We start from the raw sequence: 19858 nt of genomic DNA on the forward strand, positions 1-19858 counted from the left end.
TTCGACCTGAAGGTCTGATCCACAAGGCAGTGGAGCAACGTCATGAGATGGTAGCCGGTGACCAACGATTGGTTCATACGCCATTTGTTCCCGAGGGATACTGGAGCCCATGTGCACCATTGGTTTGGAATCAGGGTTTTCCAACTCCCCTAGGTGGACTCTCCATGTCCACCAACCCGGTTGAAGCGCCGGACATTTGCATTACGTCCTCTCAATTTCGTAAACAATACCCCCTCCACGAGAAGGCAGTGATTAGGACTTCCCTGGCAGAGGCTATATACACGTGGCCATGTGAGGGCATTTCGAGAGGGAGAGAGAACTCTCCGCACTCTCGGCCGTACCAGGGCATTTGGGGGAAGAATTTCTTTAAGACAATTAGGAAAACATGACCAGTGGTATTCATCTGTATCGAAAATGAGACTATTAGTCATAATAATAACATTTAGTCTAGTCCTTCGTGAAGAATACTAAGGAGTCCTGTTTAAAAAAGAAAACAATTTTTTAGTATCCATTTGTTTTGTATAATTTCTCATAAACATTTCAGTGATAATCGTTTACGCTATTAATGTTTTAAAGTGTTTGTTACCAAAATGTTCTATAGAAAACAATCAAAGATGGTTGCGCAATACCGTAGATTGATTGAAGTTAGACCTTAACATCGTTAGATACCGTCTCAATGGTCTTGAGGTTAAGCGTTCACGAATGAAACCGAATGTCCTGGGTTCGAATCCCATGCTCAGGATCATGATTATGCACTGCTGAGTAGTCCTATACTAGGACGAAATGACCATCAATTGCTTGCAGGTTACCAGTGGTGGTCTTACATTGATCAATTCATGATCTAAGTCAAAACGTAAGAATCTCCACGACCCTGTACTGATGATTAATAAACTTCATCTTTCCAATACTTAGGTTACGTTTGAAATAAATATAATACATTTAAAATATCATAGAACTAAGAAGTATGCACTCATAACGTTACCTGGGATCTAACCCAGGATCTTCAAGTGTTAAAGCGAACACTTAGCGATTAGAACCACTAATCCATCTTTGAATAGTAATAATTCGACAATTATCCAGTGTCATTAGAAACATATATATTACTCTCGATGTATTTTTAATTTTACCAATCTCCAAGATGTATGGAGCTTTATAATATATATGTGCGTTACAGAATTTTACCATAGTTAAAAATAATCAAGATCTATTTACCATAAATAACTTAACGCTATAACTATAATAACCATGTTTTTGTGTTAGTTATTTGGATCATCACATTCATGTTTAGGATTGCAATCAGTCATATTCAAATAATCAATACAAAAATGAATTAAACTTTACTCCATTAAACACGTTAGCGGTTATCTGAACTCACTAATTAAGTGGATACCTCGATGGTATTTGAAATGAACGGTATTCACCTCGAGTTTTGGAATGACTACCAACTCCAGCTGACGAGTCTCAACTAGGATGAAACACTCATCCTAGATCTCATTGCTAGTCATCTACATCTCTACTTATTAATAATCATAGTCTATTTAAGTTAACTTTTCATCCAATATGCATTAACTATTGAATGTTTTAGTTTTCTTAATCTTTTAAACAAAAGTTTTTCAATCGTTATCAAATAAAACCACTTCAAAACTACTTTTTATAAATAGTTGACTAGATATAAATTACTTTTTTTGATACGCATAATCACGCTTGAATAAATATCAAGTTAATAAAATGCTATTTTCAAATCAAAACTGAAGGTAAATAAAATTAAATCAATTTAATATTAAATTAGAAGGAATTAAAGAGGTATCTTATCTATGACAGATACCATTAGCAACAAACTACAATCGGAGAGAACAAAGTAGCTTCCAGTTGAAAACGTAATTAGGAAAAGACGATTGAAGTAGATAAGATACACATTGTGTAAATCATCCTAAAGTGAAACGGAATAGATGAAGGCTAAAGAATACACTTCTAGTGGGTAGCCTATGCTCATCGACGAGAGATAACAGGCGTAAATAAGTCATTTATAACAATTAATATAACCAAAAGAGTTTTTGTGGACATTATAGTAATTCAATGGTTGAATTTATGTGTCGATTAAAGCTAGACCACAATGGGAAACTTGAATGCACTGAACGGGCGTTTTGTCCTAGTATGGGATTCCTCAGCAGTGCACATCCACGATTCCGCCTCGCAGGGCTCAAACCTAGAACCAATCAATCTCATGCGCGAGCGCTTGACCACTAGGTCACTGAGCCAGCATCGAATGGTATTCATGTCTAACTTCAATCAATCCATGAAGTTGCGCCACCGTCCAACGAAACGACCGTCCAGTGCTTTCAGGTTTTCCATGATGGTCTAGCTTCAATGGAATCATGAATTCAACCAATAAATTGTTATAATCATTGAAAGAATTCATTATAAACAACCATTGTTTATTGCTTCTCACCTCATCTAAATACCACTGACTATCAACTATTGGATCAATTTTTTGACTGTCGATTAATTTTGTTAATTCATTCCATACGTCAATAATTAATTTATTCGTTTCTGTTTGATTAGGATCACGAGAGAAGAGAAGTGATTTTAATGAAAATCCACCTAACAGTAAATTTTCATCGTGTAATTTCAATGGATTAATACGTTCTATATGAAACCACTGAAATAAAAAAAGAATTTAGTAAGAAAAAAGTTAGTGAAATGAAACAATGAAATTTTTCTAAGCAAAGATAGATGGTGGCTAGCAGTGGAATCCAGGACACGCGTTTCATCTTATTTGGGACTCGTCAGCCGGATTTAATTGCACTATAGAGTTGATGTTGAGTCTGGGACTCCCGGATTCCACTGCTAGCTACCATCCACCTCTGCTTATATTGCTTGTGACAATATCAAGGCGATTCGCACAGGATGCACATATGCCTATGAGAGACTGATCAAATGCAGTCCTAAATATCGATAGGAATATTCAAACAACCAACACAAAAACGAATTAAAATGAATTTTTTTCGGAATTCCTTAATATATTAATCAATGTGATGAACAAGATTTGCAACTCAGATGGACCTCTTTAATGGTATTGTGTTCTGTGAGCAAAACTGTTTGATGTCAAAGCTTTATATTGTTGCTCTTGATAACATCATCATATAGAATAATTTCACTTGGTGTAGACGCTAACTATGTTATCCAGAACGACAATAAAAGCTTTACAATTAAATCATCGTTTGCAAAATACATCACTACCAAAAACATATATTTGTATCATGGTTTTTGTAATCCCTGATATTGATAAAATTACGCCGATCTTGTTGAAATATAATCTAAGTGACTTGACGTATAGATGTACTAGGAATTTAATTTGGATAGTTGAACGAAACAGATAGAATCCACTTGGATTTAAATTTCTTACCAGTTGGTTGTCATCATTAAGACATGTATGTAATGTTAACAAAGATGATTCTCCTTGTGGAATTCGATAGAATTCGGTTAACATCAATAGCTCTGTAATATTACATCGGTTACTATAAAAATTATCTTCATCTATGTTTTTACTTTTGCAAAATTTCAAAGAAATGATACGTTATTTGCTCCGTATACTGATATTTATTATAAGACGGAAAATGTCTACTTACTTTCATCAGTTTCAAAATATTAAATTTGTAATTTGAGGACTTAGACAATTGATTACTTAAACATTTCAATTCTTCTTTAAACCGTTATAAACGTTAAAATGTTACTGGACATTATAAATGATAACATCAGATCAGTGAATTATTCATCATTTATTTATTTAAACACATAAACATTGGTACACGGAGGCACCAAATATATATGTGCCACATAAATAATTCGATTTGTGTGAGGTCTAAGATACTGCTCGGGTGCCCAAACCGAAGCAGGTGGTTTTCTTAGGGGGCCACACCCGGAGCCTTTGACCTAAAGGTCTGATCCACAAGGCAGTGTAGCAACGTCAGGAGACGCAGTCCCATGGTTTATATGCCACTTGTTCCCTCAGAGTACTAGAGCCCGTGTGCACGAATGGATTTGAATCAGGGTTTTCCAACTCCCCTAGGTGAACCGTACGTGTCCACCAACCTGGTTCAAGCACTGGACATTCGCTTTCCGTCCTCTAAATCTCGTAAACAACACCCCCGCCGCGAAAAGGCAGTAAGAAGGCAGGGGTTGTATGTACGAGGCTATGTGAGAGCATTTCGAGACGGAGAGCTGGTTCTCCCCACTCTTGGCCGTACCAGAGCGTTTGTAATTCACATTTAAAAGTCATCACTCTTGATTAGTTCCGCTTTGAAATGATACTAATTATATAAGGCATATATTCCTTACTATTTGCGAAAACACCATAATAGATTACATTAAATGAACTGGGAGTTGCATACTACTTTAAAAGTTTCCAAGTAGCGTAATACTGTAATGAGTGTAATTATTATTTATAGTTTAATCTTAGTTTCTTGGTAGAAAGTGGTAAGTATAGCAGTGGCTGAAAATTTAGAGAAAAACTCCACCGTTTCCTTTAAGTTATTGATATCGCACTGTCACAAGTAATTTAGTTTGTTTCAATGGTTGAGATCATTAGTCAATTGAAGCTAGACTACCATGGAAAACCTGGAAACACTGGTGATGTAGCTTCTATTGACTCATGATCTCAACCATTGAAATTACTAAAATCTCCACAAAATCCCTTCTGATATAATTCAGTTTGTATTTATAGATAAGTTGATATCATCCAAACAAGTTATAATTTAATATCGGGAGTAACAGGCGTAATTAAGTAAGTAAGTAAGAATTTATTGGAAAAACTAGGTAACTGTTATTATTCCTCGAACCAAATTTTGAACTCCATATAGGTAATTATTAACATGAACATTTTTTTAATGCGAAAATTATAACCATTAGTCAGACTTAATTCAATTCTAAATAGAGTGGATTAATCTGATGTTGATATTTTGACTGAAATATGATTAATTTTCGTTGGGATATGTGCATCTGATGCACATTGCCTCGATGTAGTCATTTTGACACAAGTTTTAATATAAAATAGATGGAATGTGCCTTGGAGTGGAATCTAGAATACACGTTTCTTTTTGTTATACAAGTGAGTGGCCATCTGGACTCAGTTGCTAAGTTGATAACGTGATAGGGTTAAGAGACAGCGGTACTGAGGTCCAAACATATCCAGCTGATGAGTATGAAATAAGAGGAAATGGGAGTCCTGGATTTCATTGCTAGCCACATTCTGTCTATTCTACATTATTCAGTTTGTCGCAAAATAGACTTTCAGAAATTTAATACTCTGTCTATCAAAGGACAGATATTCAGATGAAAACTTTTTACATCAGTAAATTCTGATCGGATCTTACAGTAATAAGATCAAATTAATGATCCAGTGGAACAGTCAAGTATAGTGCAAATAGACTTTCCAACATTACAGGTTATAAATTTAGGACTGTTTAATCAATATAGGTTCACTTACTGCATTTTGTAATTGTCGAAATGACTTATGTAAATATTTTTAATGTACAACAACTGAGATTGACAGGACGCGTATTACTTTTTATACACAATAATCACATCCCTCAATATGAAAAATGTAGTTTAGAATACTAGAAGAGGTCAAAACCAAGACGTTACATCAGTCCGTAAGACCACTAACTAACCGAGCCATATTCATAGGTAAAGACTATTTAGTTGAGATATCCACGATTATCGTGGAGATGTTGGCTGATATGTATCAGAACAGGTCAAAATAGTGCAGGTGGATTCACCAAATATCACCTTTGAGATCCACAGTTTCAGAATCACCTTATATCCCTTTTATTTCACGAGTTTATTTTTTGTTCCCTAACCACATTCTCTGTACCGGAAATGCTAACGGCTACTATTAGTATTATTACAACTATTTTTATTATTTTGAAATTCATCTTGATAATTCTGCCAAGCTGTGTTGTTGTTGTAGTGCAGCAATACGAGCAGATGTACATTTGTACTAGAAGATCCTGGGTTCAACTCCACATGAGGAGTAGTGGATGTGCATCGCTTGACGATTCCATACCACGACAAACCGTTCTTTCAGTGCTTTCTGACTGTCAATGGTGATATAACACTGGTCAGTTCATGATTTCAATCCCCATAGTCCTATATTTACAACTAGATTTTCTGTAGATTATGATTAGCTGACAGTTTGTCGGTTAAATGAACATATAAAACAATTTAGACAAATGTTCAACTCAAGATTGAAAAGTATAAAAAATAAACTATAGTAAAATCAGATAGGTGTTTAGTGAATTGTACAAATTTCTATAGGAAAAACAATTCATTAAAACATAGCTCTTTATTTATAAAACATTTTATTCAGCCCCATCTTAGTATGATCAAACTCCGATTCAAATATTTTTTTGAATGAGATCATGAACCAATTGATGTTAGACCACCATTGAAAACTTGGGAGCACTGGACGGTCGTTTTGTTCTATTGTAGGACTCTTCAGTAGTGCACATCTACCATCTTGCTCTCAAGATGTGAACCCAGGGCCTTCGATCTCGCACGTGAATTCTTAACCGATTCAAATAACCTAATTTATATGTCTTGGTTATGTGAGACAATTCACTGTGACAAATACATAAATCTTTTCTATATGTTAATAACTTCAGTTTATTTAACGCTAACAAACTTGATGTGAATTGAATTGAGGAAAAAAATTCTTCATTTGTATGTTTGTTAATTCAACATTTTCAAATCATCCTGACTAAGAAGAAATGTCTATTACATAAACATCCGTCTCTTTATAAAATCATTCAAATTGTCAATAGTGAAACAAACTTACATGTTTTGCTAAGTTTAAAAAGTTTTTCCTGTCTCCAGTGACTAAGTTTGACATACCTTTGTAAAGCAAAAAAAAAAGAAAATCAGATATCCTATATGACAGTTCGCATTCGAATTCTTATGTTATCTATAGTTTAAACAATTCATAATGACAGGAAAGAATCAATGGTTTTCAGTAGTTTTTGGTGTGTTATTAATTGTTTATCGATATTTATTTAGCTTAAAGTCCCGCAAATACCAATGCGGTGTATACTACTGATGTCAACAGATATAAGTAGTATGTATCATCAATTAAAAGTGAAATGTCTGGTTGCAGAAGGTTAAACAAATCAAAGAAATGAGAACGAGAACAAAGAATGATTGTTGTGGGATCCAAAGAACACTGAAGTCTGATACTATTGATTGACACTTGCTGAAAAAGGAACAGTCAAGTTTGAGACAATTGATTGACATTTTACAAATAATGTATTTACTTTCTGGTTCTCAGATTTTACCAAAAGATTCTGTAATTTCGTATTCACGTACATTTGATTGTCCCCGATTGTGTTCTTGTTCACTACACCAGAAACAGTTACTTACTCACTTAATTAATTACTTACGCATGTTACTCCTCATGTAGGAGCATAGGCCGCCTCCCCTAGCAGCACTTTCCGACCAATGGCTCTTCAGAATTGAAGGAAAAAAAATAGTTTTCTTGTGTAAATGAGATTTATTCATCAAACTTCTTTTGTGTTTGAAGTGATAGCAATTGATTTTGAACGTCAGTATAAATATCAACACTATAATAATCCAATTTCATTTTATTGAATAGTTTTTAATATGATTCTATTGCTAGACAAAACCTATCTTTCATTTACATTGTGACATTTAAAATGAATCTTATTCACTTCGATCTTGTTATCGAACATTATTATTTTATATAATGTCAGATACATCTGTTATTATTTAGTTAAATATCTTTGAATATAACTTAGTAAAGTTCGTTTTAAGAATTCTTTCATATACATCATTGATAAACATCATTAAAGAAGAAAACGATGTGTTCGAGTTATTAGTTTTTCAGATGAGTTTTGTGAAGATTGTAATAATTTCAATGGTTAAGATCATGATTCAGTTGAAGCTAGACCACCATGGGAAACCTGGCAGCACTGGACGGCCGTTTCGTCCCATTGTCGGACTCCTCAGCGGTGCGCATTCACGACCTCGCCCCCTGAGAGATTCAAACCCAGGACCTACTGGTTTCGCGCCCGAGCACTTAACCACTATACCGCTGGGCTGGCCGGCATCCAACGGAGCTAATGTTTAACTTCAACTAATCCACGAAATTGAGTGACACATTCACCATTGTCTTCAGTGAGTTACTATCTCACAACAGACCTGGTTGAACTCCACTGGTCACTACTTCTCATAATCTTGACCATTGAAAGTACCACAATCTCCACAAAACCCATCTGATATTAATCAGCATATGCTCACTAGTGACTGGCTTCACGAGGTATATCCTGGAGTTCTGGTGAGAAGTCCCACAATAGGACGAAACGGCCGTCCAGTGCTTCCAGGTTTTCCAAGGTGGTCTAGCTTCAACTGACTCATGATCTTAACCATTGATATTATTTTCTCGTTAGTAAAACATGCCGAGGTGTCTCATTAAGAATATGAGCCATTTTTAATCAATATAGCGACATCAAGATCACTATATATATGTATTGTAATATGAGGTTACTGTCAACCCCTACTTTAAATAGTTTCAGTTAGGAAACTAGAATAAATTATTTCTAATCTGTTAAATTAATATGTTATGAAAAGAAAGCAATGAAATACCAGATGAGGTGACATATTTCCATTATGTGTGTTAATAGGACAAATTAATCAGTAACAATTCTTTTTCTTCGATCTAAGGTGAAAACTCAAATAAACCTTAATTAGTGTAAGACACTGAATAACAAAAGCTCGAAAAACCACTGTAACTGACTTGAATAATATCAAAACTATATCTCAGTAAAGGGGTTGTGAAGATCGTTGAGTTTTGATCGAAGCCAAGTGTTCGTGCATGAGACTGAAGGTCCTAGGTTCGAATCCTTATGTGCAGGGTCAGGGATGCGAACTGTTGAGGAGTTTCATACTACGACGAGATAGCCATTCAGCGCTTCCAAGTTTTCCATGGTGCCCTAACATTGATCGATTCATAATCTCAATCAAAGCGATATACATGCAATATAATCATTTCAGTAGTGTACAGAAATTTTGCTTAAAATTTCAACACAAAATTAACCAACTTTTGGTTAGATATTGACAGTTGTTGTGTTGAATGTAGGGGTCGGTTGAAAAATTGTTTATAACCAGACAAGGTCTTCCAAAAAAGAAAAAACATTTTGAAACAATTTTATCGAGTTTCTCAGCTACAAGAAAAACCAATGTTCACTCTAGAAGTGTTCATTAACTACTTGTAGTTTCATGTTTGACTATTTGTGAAAATTATATTTCCAATAATCTTAATGATCGAAATTTCTATAATTCTAATTTTTCAGACTTCTTCAGTATAATAGTCAGAATTAAAGTTATCAAAGGATATATAATGTTTCACAATCAAATCAAATCTATACTCAGTGCTTATTCAATCATATTTAGATGTTTAGTGTGGTAAGTAGGATAATATGAGTCAGTTAAATGTGAATCATATGGAAAGTTTATTTTGTAAAGATAATTGAATGAATGCAAAATGTCTTAGTAAAGTCTGAGAACCATACAGTAAATACCTCATTTGCAAAATGTCAATCAATTGTCACAACCTTGAATGTTCGTTTTGGAAATGTCAATTAATCATCTCAGATTCCACTTTTCCTTTATTTCCACAACAATCATTCTTTGTTCTCATTCTTCTCAACCTTCTACCTCCAGATATTTCTTTTCCCGTTGATTATACATACTACTTATATCTATCGACATCAATAGCACGCACCATAGTAAGTGTCAGTTTAAGTTAACTTTTCATAAATCATATCTTCTCTATACTCAAGGGTCAATTTTTGTCGAAACTCTTCAATCAAATATTAATAACTATTCATATAAATTCCATGATTTATGTACCAAGACATTCTTTCTTCATATCAGAATCATTTTGATTAATTAAAGATAAGATTACGAATTACCAATCATTTAATATCGTCTATGTAATTTAATTTAATTAATGATTCTAATCCAAAAAGAAGAAGAGAAACCTTTTCAACTAAATCAAATCGAAAGATAATATTGCTGTGACTTTATGGCCCGCTAGTTATTACGTCATTTATTCGCCAACTGACATACAACTTATTCAATCTTACTACTGTACTAAACCAATCATGTTCGTCCGATTTCATCAGCCTAGCATCCTATCGGTCTGTTGCTCGTCTAGTCCGTCCAGTTCAGTCCAGAATGCCAATAACAACCTCCATTATGCGATTCGTTTTATTTATTTCAGACATACTGGGTTTATATGTCAACTAGACAGACTGAAATGCACCATAAAATAAGAAATAACATTTATACACAATAAAGCCAAAATGTGGCTGTGAACGTGGGAAACTCTAGTTAATAAACTGAACATAAGAACAGTAAACCGTATGATAATAATAATTCATGGATCAAAATGGAGCTTATAATAAGAGGAATATAGATATACATAATCTAATTATTGAATAGTTATACCATAAGAATATACAGATAATATTAGTCCATTAATAGGTCTCAGAAGTTAGTTATAAAATAATAAATCAATTTACCATAAATGATATGCTTTCCTAATGGTTTTAATATACCATACAATTTATTTGTATCTGGTCCACTAATACAATCCAAAATTGCATCAATTCCATTAGGATAAAGCCTATTGAATAGAATATGAGCGGAAAAAAACAAAAGCACACACACAAAGAAAATAGTAATATCTAATACAAGCTCTCATATAAATTTCATACGTGAAAGGATTCATTTATTTACTTTGATCAATATTTATTGCTGATGGGAACAGTGAAATAAGTAACGTTGACAAACTATGGAAGGTATTTTTAGGGACGTTATTTCATTTAATTCAAAGCTTGTAAAACAGTAAGATTTACTTTTGGCTCTAGTCTATTCTACAGATCATAAGCTTTCGTTTGATATATGATTCACTTCCATAGCCTATTCTGTTCCAAAACTATTGATATTTAAATGTAATATTTCGTACTCTATTATCTACGCTAATCCCAAGTTTTGCATATAATTGTATTTTCCTAATTGTTGTGCGCTGTAGTCTGGTTAGTCATTTACTTATTCATGTATCTTTTGACACAAATCTGAAATTGTGAACCAGATCGGAATTGAGAATAAATCGTGTAGTGTTCCAGTTGACTTATCTTCTCTTACTCACGTACTTGTGAGCCAATCAGGTGGTGATAGAATAGTTTTTGTCTCTCTACCCCAAGCAGTTGGTCTTACTTCGAACTCACGCATACTAACCTCAAGGTTAAGCCGGTCAGCCTATTGCGTCAAGGTCTTAATCTACACTAGACAAGATATCCTCTACAGAAAGTGGATAGACAGATCAAGGACGTAACAGTTGCGAAAACTAGCTATAGATTGGCTTTCTATTATCTCAATTTCATTACAATTCTAATATTCGAAGTTTATGATAAGATGAGCCTGGCAGTCGGATTCAGAACGAACGTTTCGTTCTATTTGGAATTCGTCTAATGGATTTACTCTCATTCCAGAGTTGATATTCAGTCCGGAACTCGAATCCAGTGCCGTTTGATTCGAATGTCATCGTGTTATCCACTTAGGTACTGAGTCATAAGGAAACTACTACAATCCTCAGTGATCTGATGATTCCTTCATTAAGTATCACGATCTGAAATGTTATCAGTGACCTATTTTCGATCGCCATTGATACCGTGTGGAACTGAATCTTGTACACCAATTGATTACCTACCAATAAGTAATATAATCCTTTATCACTGCACACTGTTGATTGAATTTTATTGATCAAGTAGTAGTGTAAATAATAGTTCAAATGATTTGAATACCTCCAACAATTAAAAACAGATCGAGTTATGCATGCGTTATATTAGCTATCATTTAAAGAACGAATTGTGCGTCGTTAAACAAGTATGAATATGATTTAAATGTTATTCATGAACCGACATCAGTAAATGTATTAACTTTCAGATAACTGTAAATAATGATCTTATGTTAAATGAATCGAATCCGAAACACACTTTAGTTCATTAAATGTTAAATGATGACCGAAGCTATTAAAAACTTATGGATCGAATACCGATAAAAAAGTCATGAAACAGTGAACAAACGTTTCGTTCTACTATGTGACTCCTCACCAATGTTAGACTACTTAAATGAATGGAGAAAGGAAGTATTTTTTCAATTTAATTTGTAGTGGCTTGAATTATTCCCTTGTTGATACTTTGACTGAAATTCGATCAATCTTGCTTGGCATATGTGCATTCAGTGTGGATTGCTTCAATATAGTCACTATGGTACACGTTTGTATAGAATAGATAGAATTTAACTTTCAGTGGAATGAGGAATATTCACTATAGGACTCGAACCCAGTGCCATCCCAAATATGATGAATTCCAAAATTACATACAATCCATCTATTCCATATTAAACTATCATTTCATTTCAATTTATCAACGATGTACAGATTCATGTAGTCTACTTGATCTAAAAGTGTTATGTTAAGGATGATAGTGAGATTATACAGATGCCAAAATAGAATAAACAGTATTAGAATTCAAAACATAAGCTTTGAAAGTTTTTGGCTTGTAGATATGATTAAAAAGCAACAATTCATAAAGGTCCTTACTAAATTTCCTTCGAGTGGGATATCTAGTAACTTACACTACACCATATTGCCATTGAAAACCATTTTGTTACTTAGATAGAGTAATATACACTTGCAAATCAATCGATAACAATAATATAAGAACTAATTAATGATATTCACTAACTTTTTAATTTCTGTTACACAATCTTGATCAGGTTCTAACAATATATCATAGATTTTTGTCAACTTTTCATGTTTTGCCTTAGAAGCAATACCAATTAAAGTTACATTTGGTATAAGTTTCATTAATTGTCCTAAAGCAGTTCCCTGTTCGAATAAATAAAATAACAAATATTTTTAAAAAATAGGAAATTATCATTTTGAAAAAGAAAATAAAACAGCAACATTGAGAAATATCAGAAGGGGTTTTGTGGAAATTATAGTAAATTCAGTAGTTTAGATCATGACTCAATTGAAGGTGAAACTAGGTCCCGTGAGGCGGAGTCGTGGATGCGTACTGCTGAGAAGTGCCATAATAGGACGAAACAGTCATCCAGTACTTTCAGATTTTCCATAATGGTCTAGCTTCAATTGACTCATGATCATAACTATTGAAATTATATTAAGTTTTTAATATATATTTTTAAGGTATCACTTATGATTTGTACCTTAATAGGAAGATTTTCATCATATTTGGGACTTATCAGCTAGATGTAGTTGATAGATTAATGTTCATATAGGGATTAGAACCTAGTGTCTTTCATTTCAAACGTTTAATGAGCTATTCACTGAGCCGCTGAGTTCAGAAAATCACTCACTTATCCAACGAATATAGGGTTTATTTCAATATTAATAAGGACTTAATTTATCCTATTTCTGATAATCAGGATTGAATTTTAATTCGTCTACGTTATCATATGTGAATAATGTGTAGATTCTCTCAATATAATTTTGTTGCAACAAGTATGTATTAAAAAAAGATGAATTGCCCTGGATTCCACTGCTTGTCACTATCCAACTAACATGGAAAAATGAATATTTTGAATCAATCAACACAGAATGAAAATATAACAACAAAAGTGATCAATAGTTCAGTTCTAAATATCAACAACAGGATCATTTAAATCCTGAACCAATTAGTTATTTAACTGTTTTCTGTAGCACCTATCTTTTTAAACAGTATTAAAAAAGATATGAGACAAATACTTAATGTACAGTCTCATGTACATTCACAAATCAAATTTATCCAATAATACATCGTATTGTGACTTAATTATTATTACACTGGTAGCATATGTAATCAACAGACTGGTTAAGTCATTTAACAGCATGAAGTTATTCCAGATAGATTAGTAATAAAGGCTCCATAGCCAAATACTTGAATCCCTACGAATAAACAACAATGGTGAAATCATAACTTGCGGACGACCTTTGAGTGATCTTAAAGTGACTTAGAAAAGCTTTAAACATTTAATAGTATATATCCCCTAATTAATGTGAGGAATTAGGTTCAGAAGTTAAAAGTTTAGGTTGGCGATTACAGTTAGTATTGAAATTAACTATGATACTACTTAGCCATTCATGTCAAAATCCGATTGTATCTATCTTAGATCTGTCATTAATTCATTCATAAATTATATTCCCGCTATAATAATGATTAATGACATTTGTATTTTACTTACTACTCCACCGCCAGCTGAAAATATCAAAACTATATCACCAGAATGAACATTAAGTATATGATAAGTTAAAATATAAGCTGGAATATAAGCAAAGCTAATAATTGCAGCTTTATTAACATCTAATGTTTTTGGTCTTGGTAATATAATTGACTTGATCTTTCCAAATTCATTAGATTCCGTACATTCAACATCTCCAGATTGTGTTGTTGAATTTGTTTGATTAGTGTTAGCTTTTTCTATAAATGGTAATACAAGACGTTCACTCCAAGCACCATTATCAAGTAGAACTATAACTGGATCACCAACCTAGAAATAAAATTAAAGAAGAATTCAATCACAAATTTAAAAAAGGGACGAAATGTAGTAGGATGAAGGATTTTTGAAAATTGTTCCATTAAAATACAGTTTATATTAGGAGTGAATTGAGTTAGAGAGCCAATGAAAATCAGTGAAAACTAGACAAATTATTATTATTATTATTATTATTATTATCAGCTTTATTCAATATTATATTTTTGGTACAATATAGAATTCTCAGCGTAAAGCATTTCAACAAGTTTCCGTTTCTTTCTTCTTGGTCGGTCCTGGTGATAAATATTGAGTGATCGCCAGTTAGATGTTAGCAGTTCACTTAATGAACATCTGAATAATGTGCATTCTTTTCGTTGTATATTGCCAGCAACCACATTGGCTCTTATTGAGTTTTTTGTAACTTTGACAACGAAATGTTGTACACTTTTCAGAAACGCAGCAGAATAGGTTATGCGATTAATAAACATAGTGATATATTAAAACAAACAAAAATAGATAACTTGTTGAAATATCTAGATGGCAGGAACAGGTAGCCCAGATGATCAAGCAGGCCGCCCTTGTTCCGTTTCAGTTAGGGACTTGTCGACAGCGGACGCTTACAACACGACAAAGCGGATAAATGACTAATGTTTTATTTATTAACTACCAGATGTCATCACAGTTCCCGTAAGCTAGTGTCATCTTCAATAGTTTAGAAAACGGAAGTTTCGTTTTTCGAATTTCAATGGTGTGCTCTATCAATGTATCTCAGGCTAAGATATATACTGTGGTGTACGCTACCAACGTCGACAGATATAAGTAATATGTATCGTCAGTCGAAGGTGAAATACCTGGAGGCAGAAGGTTAAAAAACTCAAATAAAAGAGAACGAGAGCAAAAAATGATTGGTGTGGAAACGAAAGAACAATGTAGCCTGAGACGGTTGATTGACATTTAGCAAACGAAGTATTTACTGTATGATTCTCAGATTTTATTAAGAAATTCTGTAATTTTGTATTAAAATACATCCGATTGTCCTCACTTGTGTTCCCGTTCACCACAATACGATGATCCGGTTTAAATCAATTCTGAAAGTGACTACTTCATGATGAGAATCAATCTTCGAAGTAAGTATATTTGACCTTCATACGTTGTAATCAAGCAAAATCCGGACATGTAAATGTTTCATGTTTTGGATTATCAGTCCATTTGTACTATCTTTTCAATTAAAAAAATGTAAAGTGAACATCAAATTTTTGTGAGACTATAATTTATGAAAGACCTTTGAGCAGTACTAAAATGACTTTGAAATGTCCACCACCTTACTAAGGTTAAATGAGGGTTGTAGATTAATGTGAAGAATAACGATTAAGATTTACAGTTGAACGTTAGGGTTAACAATTAAATTCAATGTTTTCATCACAAATTGACATTAGCTATAATACCAAAATGGTATTTAGCCTAATGAGTGAATGAATTTCGTGCCAAAATCCAACATATGCTATCGTAAATCTAATTGGTTCGTCCATAAATTATAGTCTCGTTGGTAATCAGTATCAGATGAAGTTTATTCAGTTATTAAAAGACTCTAATCAATCATATTCTCCAACGAACTGTTTACACCTATTTTTTTGATTCATTCTTTTATCATTTTCCTTATTTTCCTTATTATTACAGATAGACAAACACTTTAAATTCATATAGTTGTATAGTATGATATTAGTGGATTGAAAATCTTTGATTTGTCTTAGCTACTTGACGATTATTGATCTCATTTCATTCTAATACGTTTCTTAGCTTATACATTGATAATATAATTTAACTCTGGATGTAAAAATGGAAATTTTATCGTTAACGCCGTTGAATAATATTAGATAGACGATCATTTCGTTTTTGTATGATTACTCCTCAGAAGTATCGATCCGGAAATGTAATAGGGAACAATGATATTTGTGGAATATTACAAGTGGATTATTGTTGGTCAGGTAAGCCATTAGAGGCCAATTAAGTGGTCTGAAATATAGGAACACACATCAAGACCTACACTGCCCAGGTTCGATCTCCATTGATGTTGTTGCAGATACACACAGATGAAGGGTCCTATGTTGGTTCAACACAACTGTACAGCTCTGTAGTGAACAGGAACACGGGTGAGGACAATCGAATGTATTTAACACAAATAACAGGACTTGTTAATAAAATCTAACAATAATAAAGTAAATGCTTAATTTGCAAAATGTCCACCAATTGTCTAAAAATGACTCAGACTTCATTGTCCTTTCATTTTCATACAAATTTCATTCTGTTTCCATTCTTTACTGTTCAATCCTCTTGTTTCTCTGCTGCCAGACCTTCTGTTCACGAATAACATCATCTACTACTTATGTCAATATCAGTAGCACACACCACAGTTCTACTAAGTTATGATTAACTGCGTAACAATAATCACTCTGTAAAGTAAGCTACAGAATTCAATATTTTCCGAAAATCCCTTTGTATTACGAATACACAAGTTATTTGATAACTGAAAAACGGTACTCAAGATTTCTAAATATGATATTATCTACCAGGTATAACATCCTGTTGGGATATCAACACACAAGCAATGGACGAATACACGTTTTGGATTCTATTTTCGTTTATTATATAGTTAGCAGTGAAAACCTATTCATTAGTGAATTGAGGTATTTTCTTCATCATCCTATACGGCATTACCGAGTGACAGACAATCATTCAACTTAATGATCAATAGATTTTACAGTTTTCAAATGGTGTTCACTGATCACATGTGTAATTAGGAAGTGTACAATATAAGGAAAAAAACTCGTGAATGATGAATATCTCAATAAAGTGCGTCAGCTGAAAGGATTTCGTCTTTACAACACAAAAGTCAGAGTTTTGTATATTTGGATTGTGACTAGCAAGGGAATCCTGAATATATGTTTTGTACTGTAAAATTCATTCATTGAACAATCTGTGGAATGTCCCAGACTTGCCACAATCCAAATATATTAGACCATGTTACTAAAACTAATTTGTAAAGATGCATCCACTCAAATTATACATACACCAATAAAAACTCCTCTAAATTTAGTCCAAACCTTTAGAAATAAAAACAATTGAATAGCACTTTGGAGCATACGTTTATTCAACTCATCAGTTTTCGAGTAACAAATAATAACTATTTCACCTCCACATAAAGCTGATGATGAATATGCCAACCGTCAAGAGTTAAAGCTAAGGTTTTCATCAAGAATTAACATTAGCTATAATTCAGGAATCTTTAACTAAAATATTCTAGTCTTAGTCTCAATGTATGCAGTGAATTTACTAGATTTGGATAACTCATGATTGACTTAACAGTTTTAGGTATTAATGTGATTCAGCGCTACAGCTTAGTAGCTGTAAAACATTTTGAATTCACAGTATACTACACTATAATTGAATTTTTATTCTTTCCATATCATCTACAAAGATATAAAGTGAATACAGTCTACATCTAAGTTTTTATTTATGTGTAACAGGACCCATATAGATAGAATTAATGAATTCATAGACAAGTAATTAGGGTAATTACTGATTATCTCATTAAATATGATGTAATCACCATGATCAAAGTAAATATTAACGCTCGTTACTCCCAAAACAGGAAGTAAACATATAGAATGATGAAATCTAAAATAAATGATATATGTATATATTAACATAAATCAGCTTAATTCATGAATAATCCTTTTTACAATAATGGTTTGTATTGGTTATTCTGTCTGAAACAGAACAGGAAGGGAGTGAAATAGCTCCCACATTAATTTCTTTACATATGATTATATTTCATCTTTATAAATTGACAATATTAAAGTAATGATATTTCATACATATAGTTCCCTTAATTACCTTTAAAAGAGTTAGATAAAGTATTTAAGTAAGAGTTATATGAATTCCTTCTATCTTCTGTATAATTCTGAATTTCAATAAAAGCATTTATACTGTTTCCTTTTATTATAAGCAAAGATGGATAACGGCTAGCATTAGAATTCAGGACACATGTTTCGTCCTATTAAAGACTCGTCAGTTGGATGCATTTGCATCCTAGAGTTGATATTCACTATGGGACTTAAACCCAGTACCGTTCACAATCGCGTTATCTACTTAGATATTGAGTCCTGATAGCCATTAGCTTGTACTATGGGGTGTAGTTTAATTTATTTTGGCATTGGTTGTTTGAATCTTCCCATTGATGTTTGAGACTCGAATTGATTAGTTTCCTATTGGTATATGTGCATCCTGCGCGGATTGTCTTGATATTGCATTCCATCATACAACCAATACGAAAATGTTTCCTTTTGGTTATGTAGTTCATCAGTTTATTTTATTTTATAATAGGAAATCTATGTATTGATATATTCAGTCATGAACCATACTTGATGAGTAAAGAATATAGTTATAATACTGGTATAATAACTGAGCCTATGGACTATGGGGCTGAAAACTAAACTTTTCAATTATTATACTATCATAGCACATAACAAACGGTTAAACAAAATCATATCAAAACATTTCACGAGATGTCTGGTTGCTTAAAAGAGTGGTCTGATTTTAAGTTGACAGATACAATTCATTAGCACTAAAGACTAGGCGAATAGTGGATTGTTTACTACCTGACTGTCAGTCGATGTAATTATCTCTTATTAGTAATACCTGAGACTGTCAAAGTAAATAAATGGAATGAAACCCTACAGGGATTCACCAGTTTTTTCATTATTACAGACAAAACTTGCTGATGATTTGCAGTTAGTACGAGTATTAGGTTGACGGTTTCCTACGTATAACCTCCAACTATTCAATGTCAAAAAATTTTGGCTGGGATAAAGAATGGAGAGGAGACAATCAAGTTTTACAAAGCGACTAAAAAGTTGATGAAACGGTCATGTTTATCAACAAATGTATTCATTCTACTTACAATAAGAATCCCATACGTACACGCAAGTAGGGAATGAATGCTTCGAATGGCTATATTACGGAGCTTTAATGGCGCTAACCGGTTGTCGAGTAAAGCTTGCTATTGTTAAATTTCAATTCTTACGAGGTTAAGATTCAAATTAGATGAGAACTGATTCATATCCTGGCACTGTATGATAAACCGACTATCACCCTGACTGTTCCACACAGTCTAAACCTTAAAAAATAAGACATAATGGAGTCGCTGTGATGACATTTGTAGCATATATTTAAACTATTGAAGTCA

At 33.1% G+C, this 19858-nt stretch overlaps 1 protein-coding gene across 1 annotated transcript in view; it reads right to left on the minus strand.

The window, feature by feature from the left end:
* VAT1L (Type I Polyketide synthase) overlaps positions 1-19858 on the minus strand; it is a 33362-nt gene that overhangs the window by 4815 nt on the left and 8689 nt on the right. The window contains exons 3-7 of the mRNA XM_051217419.1: positions 14323-14628; positions 12825-12967; positions 10596-10699; positions 6836-6891; positions 2450-2659 (exon numbers count right to left, since the gene is read on the minus strand). Coding sequence (XP_051064815.1) covers positions 2450-2659; positions 6836-6891; positions 10596-10699; positions 12825-12967; positions 14323-14628 — 819 coding nt within the window. The remainder of the gene's footprint in view (positions 1-2449; positions 2660-6835; positions 6892-10595; positions 10700-12824; positions 12968-14322; positions 14629-19858) is intronic.

Source organism: Schistosoma haematobium, chromosome 5 (genome assembly GCF_000699445.3).
Source record: "Schistosoma haematobium chromosome 5, whole genome shotgun sequence".
NCBI classification, from domain to species: domain Eukaryota; kingdom Metazoa; phylum Platyhelminthes; class Trematoda; order Strigeidida; family Schistosomatidae; genus Schistosoma; species Schistosoma haematobium.